Source organism: Sus scrofa, chromosome 2 (assembly GCF_054392235.1).
Source record: "Sus scrofa isolate SSC_HxYL_T2T_F1_AM1 chromosome 2, Sscrofa_HxYL_maternal_Yorkshire_Landrace_v2.0, whole genome shotgun sequence".
Classification (NCBI taxonomy): domain Eukaryota; kingdom Metazoa; phylum Chordata; class Mammalia; order Artiodactyla; family Suidae; genus Sus; species Sus scrofa.
The window spans coordinates 143,959,573-143,978,420 of NC_139384.1; the positions used below are offsets into that span (position 1 = coordinate 143,959,573).

Below are 18,848 nucleotides of genomic sequence, written 5' to 3' on the forward strand. Positions count from 1 at the left end.
TAAATTCACCATTCTGATGAAAGAGAGAAAACCAAAAATCCTTTATAGGGTAATTCAAATTCAGTACTAGTATAAATTGCAAGTATTTGAAAAAAAAAAGAAAGAAAAGATATGACAGCTGAAACCACAGACGTATAAAGGATTTTAAGAGACTACTATGAATAATTATAGGCCAACAAATTGGACAGCCTAGAAATATGCATCCTACCAATACTGAATCATGAAGAAATAGAAAATTTGAACAGACCAGTTGTTAGTAAGGAGATTGAATCAATCATCAAAACTTCTTGATAAATTGAAGTCCAGGACAGATGGATTCACTGGTAAATTCTACCAAACATTCAAAGAAGAGTGAATACCAATCCTTCTCAAACTTTCTGAAGAAATCGAAGAGGAGAGAACACTTCCAAAGTCATTTATAAGGCCAGCATTAACTGGATACCAAACCAGATAAGAACCCCCCAAGAAAAAAAAAAGATTACAGGACAATATCCCTGATGAACATAGATGCAAAAACCCTCAACAAAATGGTAACTAACTAAATTCAATAATACATTAAAAGGCTCTTGCACCATGATCAGTACAATTTATTCCAGAGATACAAGGACGGTTCAATATCTGAAATCAGTCAATATGATACAACACATCAATAAAACAAAGGATAAATAAAGGTCATATGACCATCTCAATAGATGCAGAAAAAGCATTTGATAAAATTCACCATCAACTTATGATAAAAATTCTCAACAAGTTGGGTATAGAGGGAACACACCTTAACATAATAAAGTCCGTATATGACAAGCCCACATCTAACATCATACTCAACGGTGATCAGGAATGAGACAAGAATACACATTCTTACCACTTTTATTCAGCATAGCACTGGAAAGCCTAACCATAAGAATTAGGCAATGGAAAGAGTTCTAATCATAAGGAAAAAAGCATATTTTTCTTTCTTTTCCTTTTTTTTAATATGTATATGAGATAATGGATGTTAACTAAATTCATTGTGGTAAGCATTTCAAAAAAGAGTTGATGAGAGTAGGTCTTTAAAGTTCTCATTAAAAGAAAGTTCATATGTGAAGGGATGGATGTTAATTAAACCTCTTACGGTAATCATGTAGCAATATATACATATGGCAAATCCTATATTGTATATACCTTACATGCATACAGTGTTATATGTTAATTATATCTCAATAAAATTGAGGAGGAAAAAGAAAAGAATAATTTAAATTTTTTAAAGTTCAGGATTCTTGAAGACTAAAAACGTTTTACAATCTCAGGATGTGTGGGTGTGTGTCCAGGATGAAAAAAACACGGGTTTTTTTTCAAGCCCCCAGCCAACCAAGGTAAAACTCTAAACTGTGACATAATATATGCCTAAAAGGCCTTTTACTGAAAAAGTATCTACCAAGAAAATGCTAATATTGCTCAACTTAAAGGGACTGGAAATCCCACACAGTAAGGCAAGCAAGGCCAAGAAATAATAGGAGGTGTTACTTGCAAGAGGTGCCCAGGGTTTTCAATGGGCACCATCGGGAGAAATGCTTGTTTGAGCGTCAGGATGGAAAAGGTGGAAAAAACAAAAGGACTACTGAACAATTTGTGAGTAAAGCAACTTGGTCATCAATCCAGAAGGTATTTGCCTTGCGAATTTGCCTTTGAATGAGGAATACGTTTTGTGAATGTCCTTATTTTACATAAACTACTACAAGCCTGCTCTTCCAATTCATGTCGAGAAAGCAAGAGGAGCAGTACAGTTGATGATCCTAAACAAGAACCCCCAAATGTCATTCACTCTAGGTTGGTACCCAACTACTTAGGCTTGGAAAAGAAATGAGCTATATATTTCATGCTGTCCAAATGTGTGGGAGAACAGCGTATCCCATAATAGGATTTTACTGCATTAAGCTTTGTTATAGTTCATAAGACTAACCAGTTGATATTGTGTGTGTGTGTGTGTGTGTGTGTGAGAGAGAGAGAGAGAGAGAGAGAGTGGTGGGGGGGGCGAAATTGTGCAAAAATTCCACATGCAGTAGCAATTTGAGGTTTCCTAATTTGTTGTGGAGAAGTTAGGGCTTGGATGATAAACCTACTGATAATTTTGGTTTGATTGTCTGAATGTTTCCTAGGCCCCATGAGACATTGGGATAAAATTACTTCGGAAGCCTGAAATTAATAAAATGTATTCATTCAATTACAGGGGCTTTGGGTTTTGTTTTTCTTCTTTTCATTCCAACTATAGAACTAGGATATAATTTTTTTTCCTGGCACACAGGCTTAACTCCACTTCTTTGATGGGTAATTTTCACCTCAAAAACATCAAAGCGTTTTCCCACCCCATCTAAAACTAGAAAATTTGTAACCTATGTTTTCAGAGACTTTGAAATATAAACTACATCCAGCTGTAGGAGCAATGTGGAAATGGATTGATCACAGTTTGAAAAATCACGCTAGACCGACAAAATCTCCAGCCAAAAACTATATTTGATTCAACTGTCCCAGTGGTATTATGAGCTATTAAAAAATGAAGAGTCTCCCTGGCTGCAAAATAAGTTCACCATTTCCCTATTTCCTTCCATTTCTGGGAATTTCTCAGAAATATAAATGCACAGAGGGAGAAAATGTAATAACTGGGCTCCCTTGGTGAGAATGAAGAAAACATTAGGCAGTAAATAACTCAGTGAGTTCATTGTAAATTCTTAAAATCTCTCTACTAGCATCATATTCTTTCAAATGTAAACTCAAAGCAAAAAAAAAAAAAAAAAAGTCTATCTCAGGTTTGTCTTTTATGACAGCAGTATGGAAGGATTAGTAAATGTTATCAGATTTCCTAAAGAGTAAAGGCACTTTTCAGAGTGAATAAAAAGTACTTTTAAATAGATACAAATACCATTTTTATCAACGTAAGTTTTGAATTTCCCCTAAGGTGAACAGAGAGCTAAAGGAGACAGCCAGGGTAACTAGTTAGTTGTTTTATTGTAGTATACACCCCAACATGCATGACAGTTCAGGGGTTCAGTTTTCCATATTAACTGACATGGTACCCTCTCCATCACCACACTCCATGTTTCCAAAACCTTGTCCCTTCTAACCAAGCTGATGCTTGAGAAGAGTAGCTGGGAACACTTGCTGCAAACATTCACATATATTTTATAGGTTGGTTTTTCAGGCGTGTAGCAGAGAGAGGTCTTGCAAACCCCTGGTCCATAGTGATTATCCCTGTGGCCTAGGATCCTTGCATCATATTCCTATCTCTCCTGAGGCTCTGTTGCCATGTGGAATGAGGCTTGCTAGTTGATTCTATGTGATTTAAGCCTATGGTCTCTGATAGAAGCCTCCTGAAGCTCCTTTCTTCTTTTCAATTCCTCATGATTTAGTGTCATCGAAACTGACCCAAGATTCTCCCTGGCTCTGTGGGACTTTCAGTTGCTTACTTTGGGATGCAGCTGCAGCTGATTCCTAATTGTCTCTGTTTCCTTCAAAATATTTACTAGCATGTGTCATTCAAACATCTGCATATACCTTCCTAGGACAATTCCAAGTGTATATTTCAGTTGCTTGGGGATCACTCCAAATTATATAGAGCCCAATAAGAAGTTCTGCTAAAGTATGGCTGAGGTCGGTCTGGGGCTGAAAGCCTCAGTTATCTAGAACATCCTTGAAACACCAATACACCCCATTTTATCACAATGAGATAAAAATTTGTGGGTTTTTTGTTTGTTTGTTTTTGAGTGGTTGTTTTTTTTTTTTTTTTGCTTTTTAGGGCCACACCCGCAGCGTATGGAGGTTTCCAGGGTAAGGTCAAATCAGAGCTGTAGCACAGCAAGGCGGGATCCAAGCCGTGACTGCGACCTACACCACAGCTCATGGCAATGCCGGATTCTTAACCCACTGAGCAAGGCCAGGGATCAAACCTGCATTCTCATGGATGCTAGTCAAGTGTGTTAACCACTGAGCCATGATGGGAACTCCTAAAAATTTTACTTCAATTAAAAAAATTTTAATTGAAAAAAAAAAGAATCAGAAAAGTCTTTGTCAAAGTCAAAGAAGGAGATGTGATGACAGAAGCGAGGTCAGAATGTTGTAGTTGCTGGTTTGAAGATGGCATCCCAAAGTAAGCAACGGAAAGTCCCATGGAGCCAAGGAATGCAGGTGACCTGTAGAAGCTGAAAAAGACAAGGAAAGATATTCACCCCTAGAGCAGCTAGGGGAATTCAGCCTTGCCAACGTGTTGGTTTTAGTCCAGCAAGACCCATTTTTGACTTCTGACCCGTAAGATAATACATTCGTATTAAGCCACTAAATTTGTGATAATTTGTATAGGAAATTAATACAAATGGGGACTGATAGTAGGTGGGAGAGCGAAGAAAGGAGGAAGAGAAAGAAAGAGAGGGGTACTTACTGCTTGCGTATCTAGGGCCCTTGATGATGTCCCAGGCTGAGAGCTGGCTTTGTCATTTCACTTGATCCTGCTGGTCTTTGGAAGAGTGGCTGAGAGAAGTACCTCCCTCATAGGTTTGTAGATCATCTGATGTGCTTTGCCTCCTTAGAGTTGAGAACTCTGCTAATGGTGGAGAGTTTCTACCCGTCTTGAGGGTTTACTGAGTCTCTTGGGAAGATGTTGGGAGACTGAGTTTGTTAATCAACAATGAAGAGCTGCAAACCTCCATCTCCTCCTGTTGACTCCATCTCCAGTGAAGTTACCTGCATAAGAGAAACCCTTTGACATGAAGAGGGAGTCAGGGAGGTAACCTGATTACCTGTCACTCAGTTTTGCTTATCAACTGTTTAAAACCTCAAATCTGACAAGTTTTAAAAGTAGAAGAAGGAGTTCCCTGAAAGTGCGGCAGGTTAAAGATTGAGCACTGTCACTGCTGTGTGTGGCATGGGTTTGATCCCTGGCCTGGGAACTTCCACATGCCATGAACATGGCCAGAAAGAAAAAGTGGAAAGAGCATGATTACTGATGTATGTGCTTCTCATTTCTTTTTGAGAAAACTTAAAAGGTTTTGGGGTTTGGTGGAGTGTTTTTGTTTGTTTTTTGCTTTTTAGGGCCTCATTGGTGGCATATGAAGATTCCCAGGCTAGAGGTCAAACCAGGGCTATAGCTGCCGGCCTATGCCACAACCATAGCAACCCCAGATCTAAGCCAAGTCTGCAACCTACACCACAGCTCATGGAAATGTCAGATCCTTAACCCACTGAGCAAGGCCAGGGATCAAACCTGTAACGTCATGGTTCCTAGTCAGATTCGTTCCACAATGGGAACTCCAGTTTTGTAAAATCTGTTGTTATTTATTTCTAAAAAAAAAAAAATGAAATTAATTGCGAAATTAATTCTTCATTTTCACTTTCTAAAAAACGTTAAATGTTCAGTCATGCATCAAGATACCTGCCAAAATTTTGGCAACAACTGGAAATGCAACAGAAAACAAAAAAGCTGCTTTCTCAAAGTACTAGTGAAGGCTCTGGATGAACAGATTTAGGGCCTGCAGCTTTAAATTTTTTTCTTTGAAAACATGATAAAAACACTTACCTCAGCTATTTTTGACCTGGCTTCTGAGTTGGTAGCGCTGTGCAGAGCTCATACCTAATCTCTCTGATCCTCAATCCTTAGCTTGAGAGCTTTGCTGTTGGATAGTCTTCCTTTGAGATTAGAAGGGATAACCCAGGGTTTTTTTGTTTTTTGGGTTTTTTTTTTTTTTCCACAAATTGCCTGTCTGAAGCAGAGTCATCCTGGTAAAAATGTGGCCCAAGGGCTGTGCCCTGAGGATCCCACAGTGCTGGGGCCCGGGGGTCCCTTAGAATACCCACCGTACTGACTTAAGCAATTCATTGGAAGGATATTGAGATTTGTCACAGAATCATAGGAAGAGCTGCTGGGGCTCATGAAGCTCTGAGAATCTCAGCAATTGGAACTGGTAATTTCTAAATGTGCTCTTTTTTCCTCTATCACCCTTTCTCAACTGATTTCTCATTTTTGCTCATCTGCTTGGCTTCAGCCTCTCCCAGAGTAGGTAAGATTTGCCCCATGGCAGAGGGCTGAAAAATTAGTGCCAGTGAGAAAACTGAATAGCTTCATGTGAATGTGTAAAATTAGAGCACACCCTCACACCATGCACAAAAATAAACTCAAAATGGCTTAAAGACTAAAACCTAAGACATGATACCATAAAATATGTAGAAGAGAACTTAGTCAAAACTTAGTCTCTGACATAACCCATACAAATGTTATCTTAGGTCAGTCTCCCAAGGCAATAGAAATAAAAACAAAAATAAACAAATGGAACCTAATCAAACTTAGAAGCTTTGCACAGCAAAGGAAACCATAAAAAAAAGAAAAGAAAAGAAAAACCTATGGAATGGGAGAAAATAGTTGCAAATGATGCAACTGACAAGGGCTTAATCCGCAAAATATACAAAGAACTCCATATAACTCAACAACAACAAAAAACAACCCAATCAAAAAATGGGCAGAAGACCTAGACTTTTCTCCAAAGATGACATACTGATGGCCAATAGGCACTACAATGAGGTACCACCTCACAACAGTCAGAATTGCCATCATTAATAAGTCTATAAATAACATGCTGGAGAGGGTGTGGACAAAAGGGAAGCCTACTAGACACTGTTGATGGGAATGTAAACTGGTACAACCACTATGGAAAACAATATGGCGGTACCTCAGAAAACTAAATATAGAACTACCATTGATCCAGCAATCCCACTCCTGGGTATATATCCATACAGAACCATAATTCAAAAAGATACATGCACCCACATGTTCATAGCAGCACTCTTCACAATAAATAGCCAAGACATGGAAGCAACCTAAATGTCCATCACAAGATGAATGGATTAATAAGGTGTGGTACATATATGCAATGGAATACTACTCAGTCATAAAAAAGAACAAAATAATGCCATCTGCAGCAACATGGATGGAACTAGAGACTCTCATGTTAAATGAAGTAAGTCAGAAAGAGAAAGACAAATACCATAATATACCACTTATATGTGGAGTCTAAAATATCGCATAAATGAACCTCTCTACAAAATAGAAACTGACTCACAGACATAGAGAATAGACTTGTGACTGGCAAGGGCAAGAGGGGAGGAAGCGGGATGGACTGGGAGTTTGGGGTTGGTAGATGCAAACTATTACATTGAGAATTGTGAAGCACTGAGGTCTTACTGTATAGCACAAGGAATTATATCCAGTCTCTTAAGATTGACCATGGTGGGAATACTATAAGAAAGGGTATATATATATATATATATATGTATATATATATATGTATGACTGGGTCACAGTGCTATACAGCAGAAATGGGTACAACATTGTAAATCAACTACGCTCTAATAAACATTTTTTTTAAAAAATGAGTGCCATAAATTCTGGCATCACATCTTCACAGCTCAAAACCCAGGAGAGGAAAAAATCCCCTTCCCCTTGTCTTGCGTTAGAAGACTTCTGGGAAAGGTCTCTGATTGTCTTCTCTTGGGGTACATGCTTAGCCTGGACTAATCATAGGCCCAGAGACATTAGGGACTAAGATTACCTCAGCCTGTGTCATGTGTCCATCCCATGATCAGGATATCCTGGGTCTGTTACAATGACATATAGAGAACAAGCTTTTTGATTAGGTATCCTAAGGACTTTCGTAGTGAAACGACTACGAAAGCTAGATAATGCATAAGAGTCACCATGTTAAACACATTGTTGAGATGGCAAAGAAGTAAGGAATCTACAAAAGCCAAAAACAAAGTGCAAGAAGGAATCCCAAGGAGTGGTTTAGCCTGAAAGAATTTATCTAATCCTGGTGATCTAGTGCTTCAAGGTTTATCTTCAACCTTTAAGGAGACAAAGGATTGTAGAAGCACATACTAGCAACGTCACAGTTGTTTTCAGAGGATGAGGAGAGGGAGAACTTACTAGAACCCAAAGGGAAAGAATCATAAAGAGTAGGCCAACTACAAGAACAAGAACTTGAGGAACATAGACCTTGCAGGAAAGGATCCAGATTGTATGGTAGATCTGTAGGAGCAAACAGAAGACATTCGGCACGTATATGTCCTAACTGGTCTGCTTCTGACCTTCCCCCATTCCCACCTCTTCACAGCAACCAGAATGATCTTTCAAAATAAAATTCACTTCCTACCATAACCCTGATTAAAACCCTTTACATCTTCCTGTTTTACTTTGAGTTCGATAATGAACCATCTCCATACCTTGTCCTTCAAGGGTCTATATACATAATTTCAATCCTACCCACTCTCCAGCTTATCTAGTTTTACAGTTTCCCTTAAAGTTTTAAACTTACTGTTACAGCTTTTCAGGAATCTCTTCCTTGGTTTTTCATGTGTCTGCCTTCTTTACAGCTATCAAGGCTCAGCATAAATGTCACCTCAAGAGAAGTCTTCCATAACCATTCAGTTGCAATACTGAAATATTTCTGTAATAACATGCAAAACAGTGTGCAGTTATGTTATTTATTCATGTGTTTGCTTGCCTATAATCTTGCCTTGCATACTACAACACAAAATCCATGAAAATGAGGAATTCTCTTACTTTGTTCACCCCTTGTATCCCCAATTACTAGAATGGTGCTTGACACAAAGTAGGTACGTGCTAAGTAATTATTTGTTGAACGAACAAGTGGTTCCTTTTCCAAAAAAAAAAAAAATAATAACCTTCAGAATCCCTTAGTATGTGATTATTTATTAATAATTACTAATTTCTCCATGTGCTTCTGTCATGTGGTGCTGATATTTGGTCGTCTGTTTGAAAATGGCAAAGACTTACCAGAAATCACAGTGCCCTAAAAATCCTCCTAGACTGGGAAATGTAGTACAGTTCTTTGGGGAGTTTCTTTGGAGGAGGAGACTGTCTGAGCAAATGCAATGCTTTTAATTGGGTTTTTAAAAAGCAGCAAGAGCAGAGGCTGTGATCTTCAGTGAATATCCTTAAAAAAGGAAAAGTCAAGGAAAATTTGCAGAATCAGAATACCTGCCACTGAGAACATGGAAATCATGCATGTATTATTTGATTATTTTGATAGCCAGACTTCACACTGAAGCTTTATCAAAGTCAATGAAGACCTCCTTTCCTTCCCAAACAACAAGCATGTGAAAGGAGGAAGGAGGAAAGGAGAAGTCCCCTTTCTCCTGCTGTGTAGAAAACCAATCATAGAAAGTTGGCATAGTTAGAACTCCCATAAGTCAACTCATTTGGTCAGCAACCTCAGAGGATGAGAAGAGGGAGGGCTTACTTTCTCTTCTGGTGCAGCAGGTCAAAGATCCAGTGCTGCTCATGGAAAGTGGACCAAGGAGATATATCTTAATCATGTATGTAGGTGACTAATTAGTAATAGAATGATGGTCTTCAGTCAAATTCTTCATTTCACTTGTGGAACCACAGCACAATAAAACAGTCTTGAAAGAAAACAGAATAAAGTAACTTTTTAATATTTCATTATGGTTACTCAATACAAATGTACAAGCCTAAATGATGCAGCATCATGTCAGTAAAGAGGATACAGAATGAGTCAATCAGTTTTCCTCTCAATCCTATTACCCTTAGGAAGTTATTCGGTAGACCCTATTATGTACTCTATGGATTTAAATGTGTGCTAATCTAGGCAATAAACTTTTAACTTTGAATCCTAAGGTAATTTTGATCCTTCCATGCCCTTGGACACTTCTGAAGACGGGATGTTCCATACTGAAACTGACAGCTCTAATGATGAATATCCAGCACAGATCAACAGATATTTGTCAAAACCTCTTCACCCAGTGCGGAGAGATGTTCGGTGCCTTCATGGTAGAAGCATTTCCCAGAAGCTTGGTAAGAAGACTGGGGGTATTAACTTTTGGTTTTCAGTTTATTCTGGGCAGGACAAAGGTAAATCTTGAACTCTTATTTTTCTGTGAATGTCCTCTATTTTTCATTGAATATTCAGAGACTTGAGGTACACAGAGAGGATGTTTGATTACCAGTGCCCTTTGGGTACTCCAGCAGAAATTTCCTGACTTCCCAAACTTATCATTTGTATCAGAAGAACAGATGATACCTTCTTCCTGACTTGATTACAGTCCAGTCAAAGCTTTTGGGAAGAACATAATGCCATTCTTCAAGTTTTAAGTGGTCAAAATCATAGGCAAGACTGAGGTCAAGTCAGTTTGGCCTCATTCTTCATTCATTCATCATTTTCTAAATCATTCAGTTGGCTGATCAACCAATACATGCTGAAAGGGATTTCTCTTCTGGTGCAGCAGGTGAAGGATCCAGCATTGTCATGAGAGTGGCTTGGTTGCTGCTGTGGCACAGGTTCAGTCCTTGGCCCAGGAACTTCCGCATGCTGTAGGCATGGTCACAAAAGAAACAACAAACAAATACATGCTGAGGGTTTCTTTAACTCCAATCAAGGACATAAAGAATAATGGACAGCCTCTATTTAAATCAGAACATTACATATATCATATGGACAATGAAGCCATAAATGAGCACAGACTACTGTTGATTTAGCCAATGTAGAGATCACTGCAAATAGAGTAGTAAAGGAAGATTCAACTGAAAAAAACATGATATCAGGGCTCTGCTTGGACAGGTGATTAACATGTGAATACAGAAGGAAATAACAGATAAAGTATGGAAGAGTGCTAAGGCATGAATGCATGCCGCACCTGCTGCACAGGTTTCAGATGTGGGCATAATGGAAAACTTCATTGCAAATAAGTATGGGAACTAGACTAGAAATCCTCAAATGCCAGTTTGGGCTTAATCTAAATAACAAAGAAGTTCTAAATATTCTTGAGCAATGGAATTATAGTATTTTTGAACTGGAAATGCCTTTAGAAGTCTAGGTAGTGCTCTCAGAAGATTAATATGAAAATGTTGTCTGGCTGGATTAGAAGACAGAGAGCCTGGAAGTGAGAAGGTAAGAGACAGGTGACAAGGGCTTACACTTAGAATGACGACCTGAGTCAAAAGAAGAAGTCTGATATGAGAGAAGTTATGAAGTAAGAATGGACAGTCTTTAGTGACAGGTCATGATGTTTAAGGAAGAGGGAATCTAAGGTAACTCCAAAGTTTCAACCCTAGGTGAACACGACTGTGGGGGTACTTGCCATCAGAGAAGTCTGCTGAGGGGTAAGGTTGAGGGTAGATGATGATAATCCTTAGAGTTAAGTTCAGCTGAGGTGATCAGGACATCCAAGTGCATTTCCAAGTGGTTGGATTTTATGACTGGAATTCAGAAGTGTTCAAAGCTAGGGATGTTCATTTGGAAGTCATTTGTGTAGAGGACTCTGCCAGTCTTCAAACTATTGTCTGAGAATAACCACTGACTTCTGAGAAGCCACAGATATTATGGCTCTCTTATGTGGACATGCAAGAAAATTATTCCCCATTTTTTTGTTACCCCAAGAGAGAGAGGAGTAAGCAGAGTATATTCCACAATGACTACTTTTCCCTAGAAATTACAACAAATATGATACAGTAATACATGTAAGATAGAACAATAAGGCCTATTCATATTTGTTTTTGTATTCCCTGTGCCTTACACACAGTATGTGACTCTCCCAAAACTTTCTGATTAAGATAAAAAATCTTTTTTGTTTTTGTCTTTTTAGGGTTGCACCCACGGCATAAGGAGGTTCTCAGGCTAGGAGTCATTTCGGAGCTATAGCCATTGGCCTATGCTACAGCCCCAGTAACACCAGATCAGAGCCACGTCTGTGTCCCACACCACAGCTCACGGCAATGCCAGATCCTTAACCCACTGAGCAAGGCTAGGGATCGAACCTGTGTCCTCATGGAGGCCAGTCAGATTCATTTCCACTGAGCCACAACAGGAACTCCAAAAGGTAACTTTTAAGATCATTAATATGCCTTAAAAGGACATTGGGACAGGTTTAAAATATTTAGTTTTTATCTTAAGTACTTTTTGTTGAGAAGTAAAAAGCCTACAGAAGTTGAAAACTCTGGTTATGGGGTTTTTTTTCCCAAAAGGAATGAACAACATGAGACTTCTTCCTTTTATACTTTAATTCACCATCAGTAAGAGTTTGGGGAACCAAAAAAAAAAAATCAACCTTGAATCACTATTGTTATTTTTAATCTTCCAAGGCAACACTAGTGCCATGCCATAAAATTTAGGATCTTCTGATATATTCTTTTTCTTTGTCCTCTAAACCATAGAGTGAAAATTTTAGAACTGGAAAAATCTTAGGGCTTATCTACTTTGAATGGTAAAAAGTTAGAATGCTAAGGGGCGCTTAACATCTGCAAGTCTTATCCCCTGTGTCTTACCTTTCAATCCCAACTGGACATTTGTAAAGTCTGCGGCGTTCTTTATCTGTTTGACGCCTCCTATGTTAGCGTGTCCAGTATCAGATATTTAACAAACATAGGTTGAGTTGTATGTGCATCTGCCAGACAATCCCTAAGCATATAAACACACACACACACACACACACACACGCAATATACACACTATAACTTGCTCAAAATAGGGTTTAGAAAGTCTTTGGGGATGGGTATTAATTAAACTGTTGTAAAACACGGATGCTGTCAGTGAAAGTCCTAGGCTTTATGGAGAACACGGTGGCAAAGCAAATGCTACCTTTCATGGGAACTTTTCTGAAAGCACTGCCTAGATAGAAAAGAAAAAAATTAGGAGTCCCTGTTGTGGTTCAGTGGGTTAAAAACCTGACTAGTATCCATGAGGACATGGGTTCAGTCCCTGGCCATGCTCAGTGGGTTAAGGATCTGGCGTTGCCGTGAGCTGTGGTGTGGGTCGCAGACATGGCTTAGATCCAGCATTGCTGTGCGTGGCTGTGGCATAGGCTGGCAGCTGCAGCTCCGGTTGGACCCCTGGCCTGGAAATTTCCATATGCCACAGGTATGGCCATGAAAAAAAAAGAAAAATTAATAGTAAATGATTACTTGATATGAGAAAATGTTGCTTGTATTATGCTGATTTATCATGTTTATTTTTTATTTTTTAATTTACCGATGTCTGCACAGAGACCTACCTACAAATTTCTCTGGAAGTTGATGGTTTCTCAAAGGGGGACTCTCAATCGCAACAGTGAAACCAGTGGCTGTCCCAAGCATGAGGCTGGGTTTCTGCTACCTTCTGTGGAGGAATGCATCAAACGAAAGGAAAGGCAGGCAGTTTTACAGAGTAAAACGTTAAGTAGTCTTCTGATTATATTGAACATATATATACACACACAAAATGCTCAGAGGCATGAAAATTCTTCAGAAGGACCTAGAAATTTAAGAAGCACGACCTCAAACAAAGCATTCGCAGGGTCTCAGACTGCAGAATCCAGTAAGGGGAAGGCTGGCAGTCATGGCATTCCAGTAGCTCAGGCTGACGAGTGCTCATTTCATGGTGCTGCCCTGCCCTGCTGTGGGAATGCTGAGAAGTGCATGAGGAGACGGTGCTCAGAACTCGTAATCAGCCAAAAATAAATGCCTTTAGTCACAGAAGCAGGCAGAGCACAAATTAAAAAACAGAGGCTTCTCTTTTAATAAGAAATCCACACTGAATATTCATATTTTCTGAGCAGAGTGTTACTGGATACAAAAAAAAAAAAAAAGAAAATGTAAATGACTTGGGAAAAGTGATTTGCAAATATCAGGCATTTTTTATTTCATTCACTTATAAAGTTGAATTTAATGTTCTTATATGCTTCTAATTTTCCCAAGGTGAAATGTTGTTTGGTGGTGTACAAAACATGGTATGGGTTTAAATATAAAAGGCAGGATAATAGTAACATTACTTGGGCAATTACAGTATATCAGGCACCAGGCAAATATGTATTTAATCTTCACAACAAACCCATGAGGTGAGTACCAGCTCCATAGAGTTTCAAAGGCTTTCCTGTAAGTGTCTTCTGTTGCTCCTTACACAGTGCTCCAGGGGAGACAGGAACATCATGGGACAAGAGACGTCTCAATGACCTTGACATGAGTAGGTAGGACCCAGACCTACTGTGAGATTTGGAATCCACGTCCGAATATCCTAGCTCCCAGGGCAGCTTATTTCATTTACACAAAGATGCGTGGGGTACAGCCCTAGAGAAAAACCATTTACCAGATTAATCTTGATTAAGAAACACCTGTCAAAACTGAATAAACAAAAAGTATTATGACTTCATTGAACAATTACCTTTTTTCTCTGTACTGTCTTTTTCTTTTTTTCTTTTTATGGCCACACCTATGACACATGGAAGTTCTGCGCTAGGGGCTGTATTGGCAGCTGCAGGCCTACGCCAAAGCCATGGCAACATTGGATCCAAGCCACATCTATGACCTACACCACAGCTTTCAGCAATGCCAGATCCTTAACCCTCTGAGTGAGGCCAGGGATCAAACCCACATTCTCACAGACACTGTGTTGGGTTCTTAACCCATTAAGCCACATGGGGAACTCCTTTCTCTATAGTATTTTTAATGTTTAACCTTGGAAGAAAAATGCTGACTAAATTATGAAAACTTACTGTTTTCACAATTATTTATTGCTATATTCTAAGCAGGCTTGGTTTCAGGTTAGCATTAAGTCTCACATAAAAGCCAAACATGAACTGAACTGTCCCAAAGTTTTTTCCCCCATTGATCTGACCCACTTACTTAAATCCAGTTTCTAAAATCTAGATGTAAGACTTCCCAAGGGGCTAATACAGCTTGGTCCTAACCAGCTATCCACCCCCAGCCTGATTTGTGTTGGATTTTGATTTTGTTTGTTTTTGTTTTCTTGTTTTGGTTTTTTGTTGCTTTAGGGTGAACAACCACAATTATTCAGATTTGTAACCTTCAGTCCTGTGGAAAATTGTATTTGAAAACCATATTCTAAATTTGGCTTGGAGTTCCCTCCATGGCACAGCAGAAATGCATCTTACTAGCATCCTTGAGGACGCAGGTTTGATCCCTGGCCTCACTTAGTGGGTTAAGAATCCCATTACCATCCCATCAGCATTGCCATGAGCTGTGGTGTAGGTCTAGAGGCGTCTCAGATCTGGTATTGCTGGTATAGGTCAGCAGCTGCAGCTGGCATTCGACCCCCAGCCTGGGAACCTCCATATGCCACAGGTGCAGCTCTAAAAAGACAAAAAAAAAAATTAAAAACAATGAATAAATTTGGCTTGATTTCCCCCAGCAAGCTTCACAAAATCAAGATTATTTTGTGTATTTTCAGACTGCCTGTGCTCCTGTGACAGCTTACATCTACAGCCAGAAATTAACAAATGCAAGAGCTAAGATCCAATTAACATGGCCTTGACAGAACAGGGCTCCAAACTTATAACTGGGTTACAAAAATTTACTTGCAAGTTAATTGTATGGAAATTGTGATGGGTTTTCCCATCTAAAACTTAATAGGAAAAGCATTTGTTTTTAGCATGGCATTTTTTGTTGCAGAATTAGTAACGATTAGTTCCCTGCAAGAAAGGCCCCCGTGTGAGCTCTGAACCTTCACTTGGCTCGCCTCTCTGCCTGGGGCATGGAGCAGGGAGTCCACAGGACCACAAGGATGTGCCTACCCAGAGTCTGCCACCTTCTACTGGTACCCAGGTTCCCAGTTCACTGGGGCAGGGCAGGCTGGGGTTGGGAGGGGGAATGGTCCTTTGTAGAGAGATGGAAGGAGTGTGGTTGTGAGAGCCAGGGTGTGGGCACCCTGTGCATTGCCTTCGGGGGGGGAAAGGGAAAGAAATGGGTGGCCCACAGACCTAGAGCTGGTTTAGGGACCCGCTCTCCCCGCAGTGCCACATTCTAGGAAATTGAACGTAGCCTTCCGGGGCCGTACAAAGGTGTATCAGCCAGGAAAGAGGCTAGAACAGAATATTTTATCCAAATATTTATTAACTAGATTTTTTTTTTAATATAAAAGGAGGAAGTTCCTGTTGTAGCTCAGCAGAAACAAATCTGACTAGTATCCATGAAGATGTGGATTTGATCCCTGGCCTCGCTCAGTGGGTCAGGGATCCTGGCGTTGCCCATGAGCTGTGGTGTAGGTCACAGATGCGGCTCAGATCCCACGTCGCTGTGGCTATGGAATAGGCCGGCAGCTCCAACTCTGGTTCCACCCTAGCCTGGGAAATTCCATGTGGCACAGGAGCAGCCCTAAAAAGCAAATAAATAAATAAATAAATTTTGGAGTTCCCATCATGGCACAGTGGAAACAAATCCAACTAGGAACCATGAGGTTGCAGGTTCGATCCCTGGCCTCGCTCAGTGGGTTAAGGATCTGACATTTCCATGAGCTGTGGTGTAAGTCGCAGATGCGGCTTGGATCCTGCGTTGCTATGGCTGTGGCCTGGAGTGGCAGCTGTATCTCCAATTCAGCCCCCTAGCCTGGAAACTTCCATATGCTGAGGGTGCAGCCCTAAAAAGCAAAAAAAAGAAAAGGAAAGGAAAGAAAGAAACTGAAAAAATAAATAAATTTAAACAAAAGGAGCGAAACTTAGCAAAATACAGAACCAGGCAGTATGCCTTTGATGCACTAATAATCGCTAAGAAGTTTATAAAGATGTTTTCAACTTGGGGAAAGGGCAATGCAGATAAGTCAGTGAGACACTCTTTCTGCCTGTCACATTGATAATAATTAAAAGATTGATGAAATGTAATGTCAGCGTGAAAATACCTCACAACTGTGCAAACCATGGATCTGACAAGAGACTTGTTTCCAGAATGTAGAAAGAACATCTTCCCTAGCGATCACACCTCCCTAATGAAAAGACCACCCACATGGTCAGATGTCGCTGGGGGTATGTGTTGTGTCATCAGCAAAAGACGCACAGGACACACATACTTGTAAGCTCACTAAAATGATTGGGTAAAGTACCAAGTCGTAAGCAACACCCAGGGGGGAGAGAGAAGTCCTCTTGTCCCACATCTGCCACATAGACCCTAAGAAGAGAGGGAAGAAAGCAGAGGTGCCCAACTGGCTGGCTGCGCTGCCCCCTGTGAGCTCCACCGCCTGGACGTGCTGCTTGTCTCCCCAACGTTGCGGGTCATCCATCTGGCCAGCTGGTCCTGCGCACTGCCTTCATGAGATTTTTCCCGTCTAGTTCATCTCTCACTTGTACCCCATAAGGTGCTCCATTTCTCACCTTCTTCCCTGAAGAAAAATAGAGATTAATTACAGCTCCCCATCAGATCCATGAATGTTTAATGTGTCATCTAAATGAAATGTAATGAGTCTCCAAAGTACATGACTAATGTTTATGAACAGCACTCACCAAAAGTATAATTGCTCCATATAAATGGGCTACCAGAGCTTCTGTTTGCTGCCCTTGGAAAAAAAAAAAAAATATATATATATATACTTCGGGAAAATTAACACTCTGCTACAAACCATGAATAAAATAAGGCCTTCTTTGTTCTACTTGAATTTTATCTTTATTACTTGCAAAGGCCCGTGAGTTTGCAAGGAAAGCAGAAATTCTCTAACCTCATTAGGCATTCAGGGAAACTAAAGCCACTCACAAAGCCTCTGGAGATGATACTCTCCGACTAGAGACTAGCAGTAGTCTAGAAGGGAAAAAATGCTGTCGACAGTGAAAAAACATCTTATCCCCTGGATGTAACCATTGATATAACAAGAAAGATGTATTCTCAAGACATGGACAGACCGTCTCCTCCAAGATAAGGGCTGCAGTAAGCACAGAGCACAACATTAGCAAGTCAGGCATTGAAAGAAGACAGGGAGTTCCCGTCGTGGCGCAGTGGTTAACGAATTCGACTAGGAACCATGAGATTGAGGGTTCGGTCCCTGTCCTTGCTCAGTGGGTTAACGATCTGACGTTGCCGTGAGCTGTGGTGTAGGTTGCAGACGCGGCTTGGATCCCGCGTTGCTGTGGCTCTGGTGTAGGCCAGTGGCTACAGCTCCGATTCGACCCCTAGCCTGGGAACCTCCATATGCCACGGGAGTGGCCCAAAGAAATAGCAAAAAGACAAAAAAAAAAAAAAAGAAGACAAGCATTCTGGTGGTCACTGTCAAAAACATCCTCGCAAAAGGAAGAGAAAACGTAAAAGGACAAGATGCTAAACTGTCAGGAACACTGGCTCCCTCTCCCAAGATCAGCCCCAAGCTTGCAGAGAAGGAAAACTGAGAAAACCTTGATGGAGAACTGGTGTATGCAGGGTATGATGGCTTTAGCCGAAAACACAAGGCAGCCCAAAAGGGGAAATATTGCAGCTCTGGTTTCTGTTTCTCCTCCGCTGCTGTCTTGGAAAAAATAGCACCCTTTCCCATGCCTGACGTGATTCAGATCCACTGGTGTGCTGGAGCTGGTATCGTGGCCCTCAATAACCAGCTGTTGGAGTTCTCTTGTGGCTCAGGGAACTTTCACATGCCATGGATGCGGCCAAAAAAAAAATAGCAACCAAATGTTAAATGGTCAGGAACTTTGCAAGCCAGGTTTTAAATACAGCTGTTAATTAAATTATATAAACATACAGTGAACTAAGTTAGATTAAAAACATGGCACAACATTATAAATCAACTATAATATTTTTAAAGTTAAAAAAAAAAGGCAACATTCATGTTCATAGCGGCAGTACTTACAATAGCCAAACAATAGAAGCAACACAAGTGTCCATCAACAGATTATGGATAAATAAAATGTGGTATATACATACCATGAAATATTATTCAGCCTTAAAAAGGAAGGAAATTCTGACAAAAGCTACAACGTGAATGAACCTTGAGGACATTATGCCAAGTGAAATAAGCCATATACAAAATGACAAATACTATATGATTCTCTTTAAATGAGGTACATAGAGGAGTTCCCATTGTGGCTCAGTGGTAATGTACCTGACTAGCATC

General features: G+C 40.1%; 1 protein-coding gene across 2 annotated transcripts in view; it reads left to right on the forward strand.

Annotated features, from left to right (window-relative positions):
- Window positions 1-18,848, forward strand: part of LOC110259779 (uncharacterized) — a 117,796-nt gene that overhangs the window by 71,755 nt on the left and 27,193 nt on the right. For both annotated transcript variants that reach the window (XM_085014561.1, XM_085014560.1), the window contains one exon: window positions 9,677-9,853. In XM_085014561.1, coding sequence (XP_084870687.1) covers window positions 9,677-9,853 — 177 coding nt within the window. The remainder of the gene's footprint in view (window positions 1-9,676; window positions 9,854-18,848) is intronic.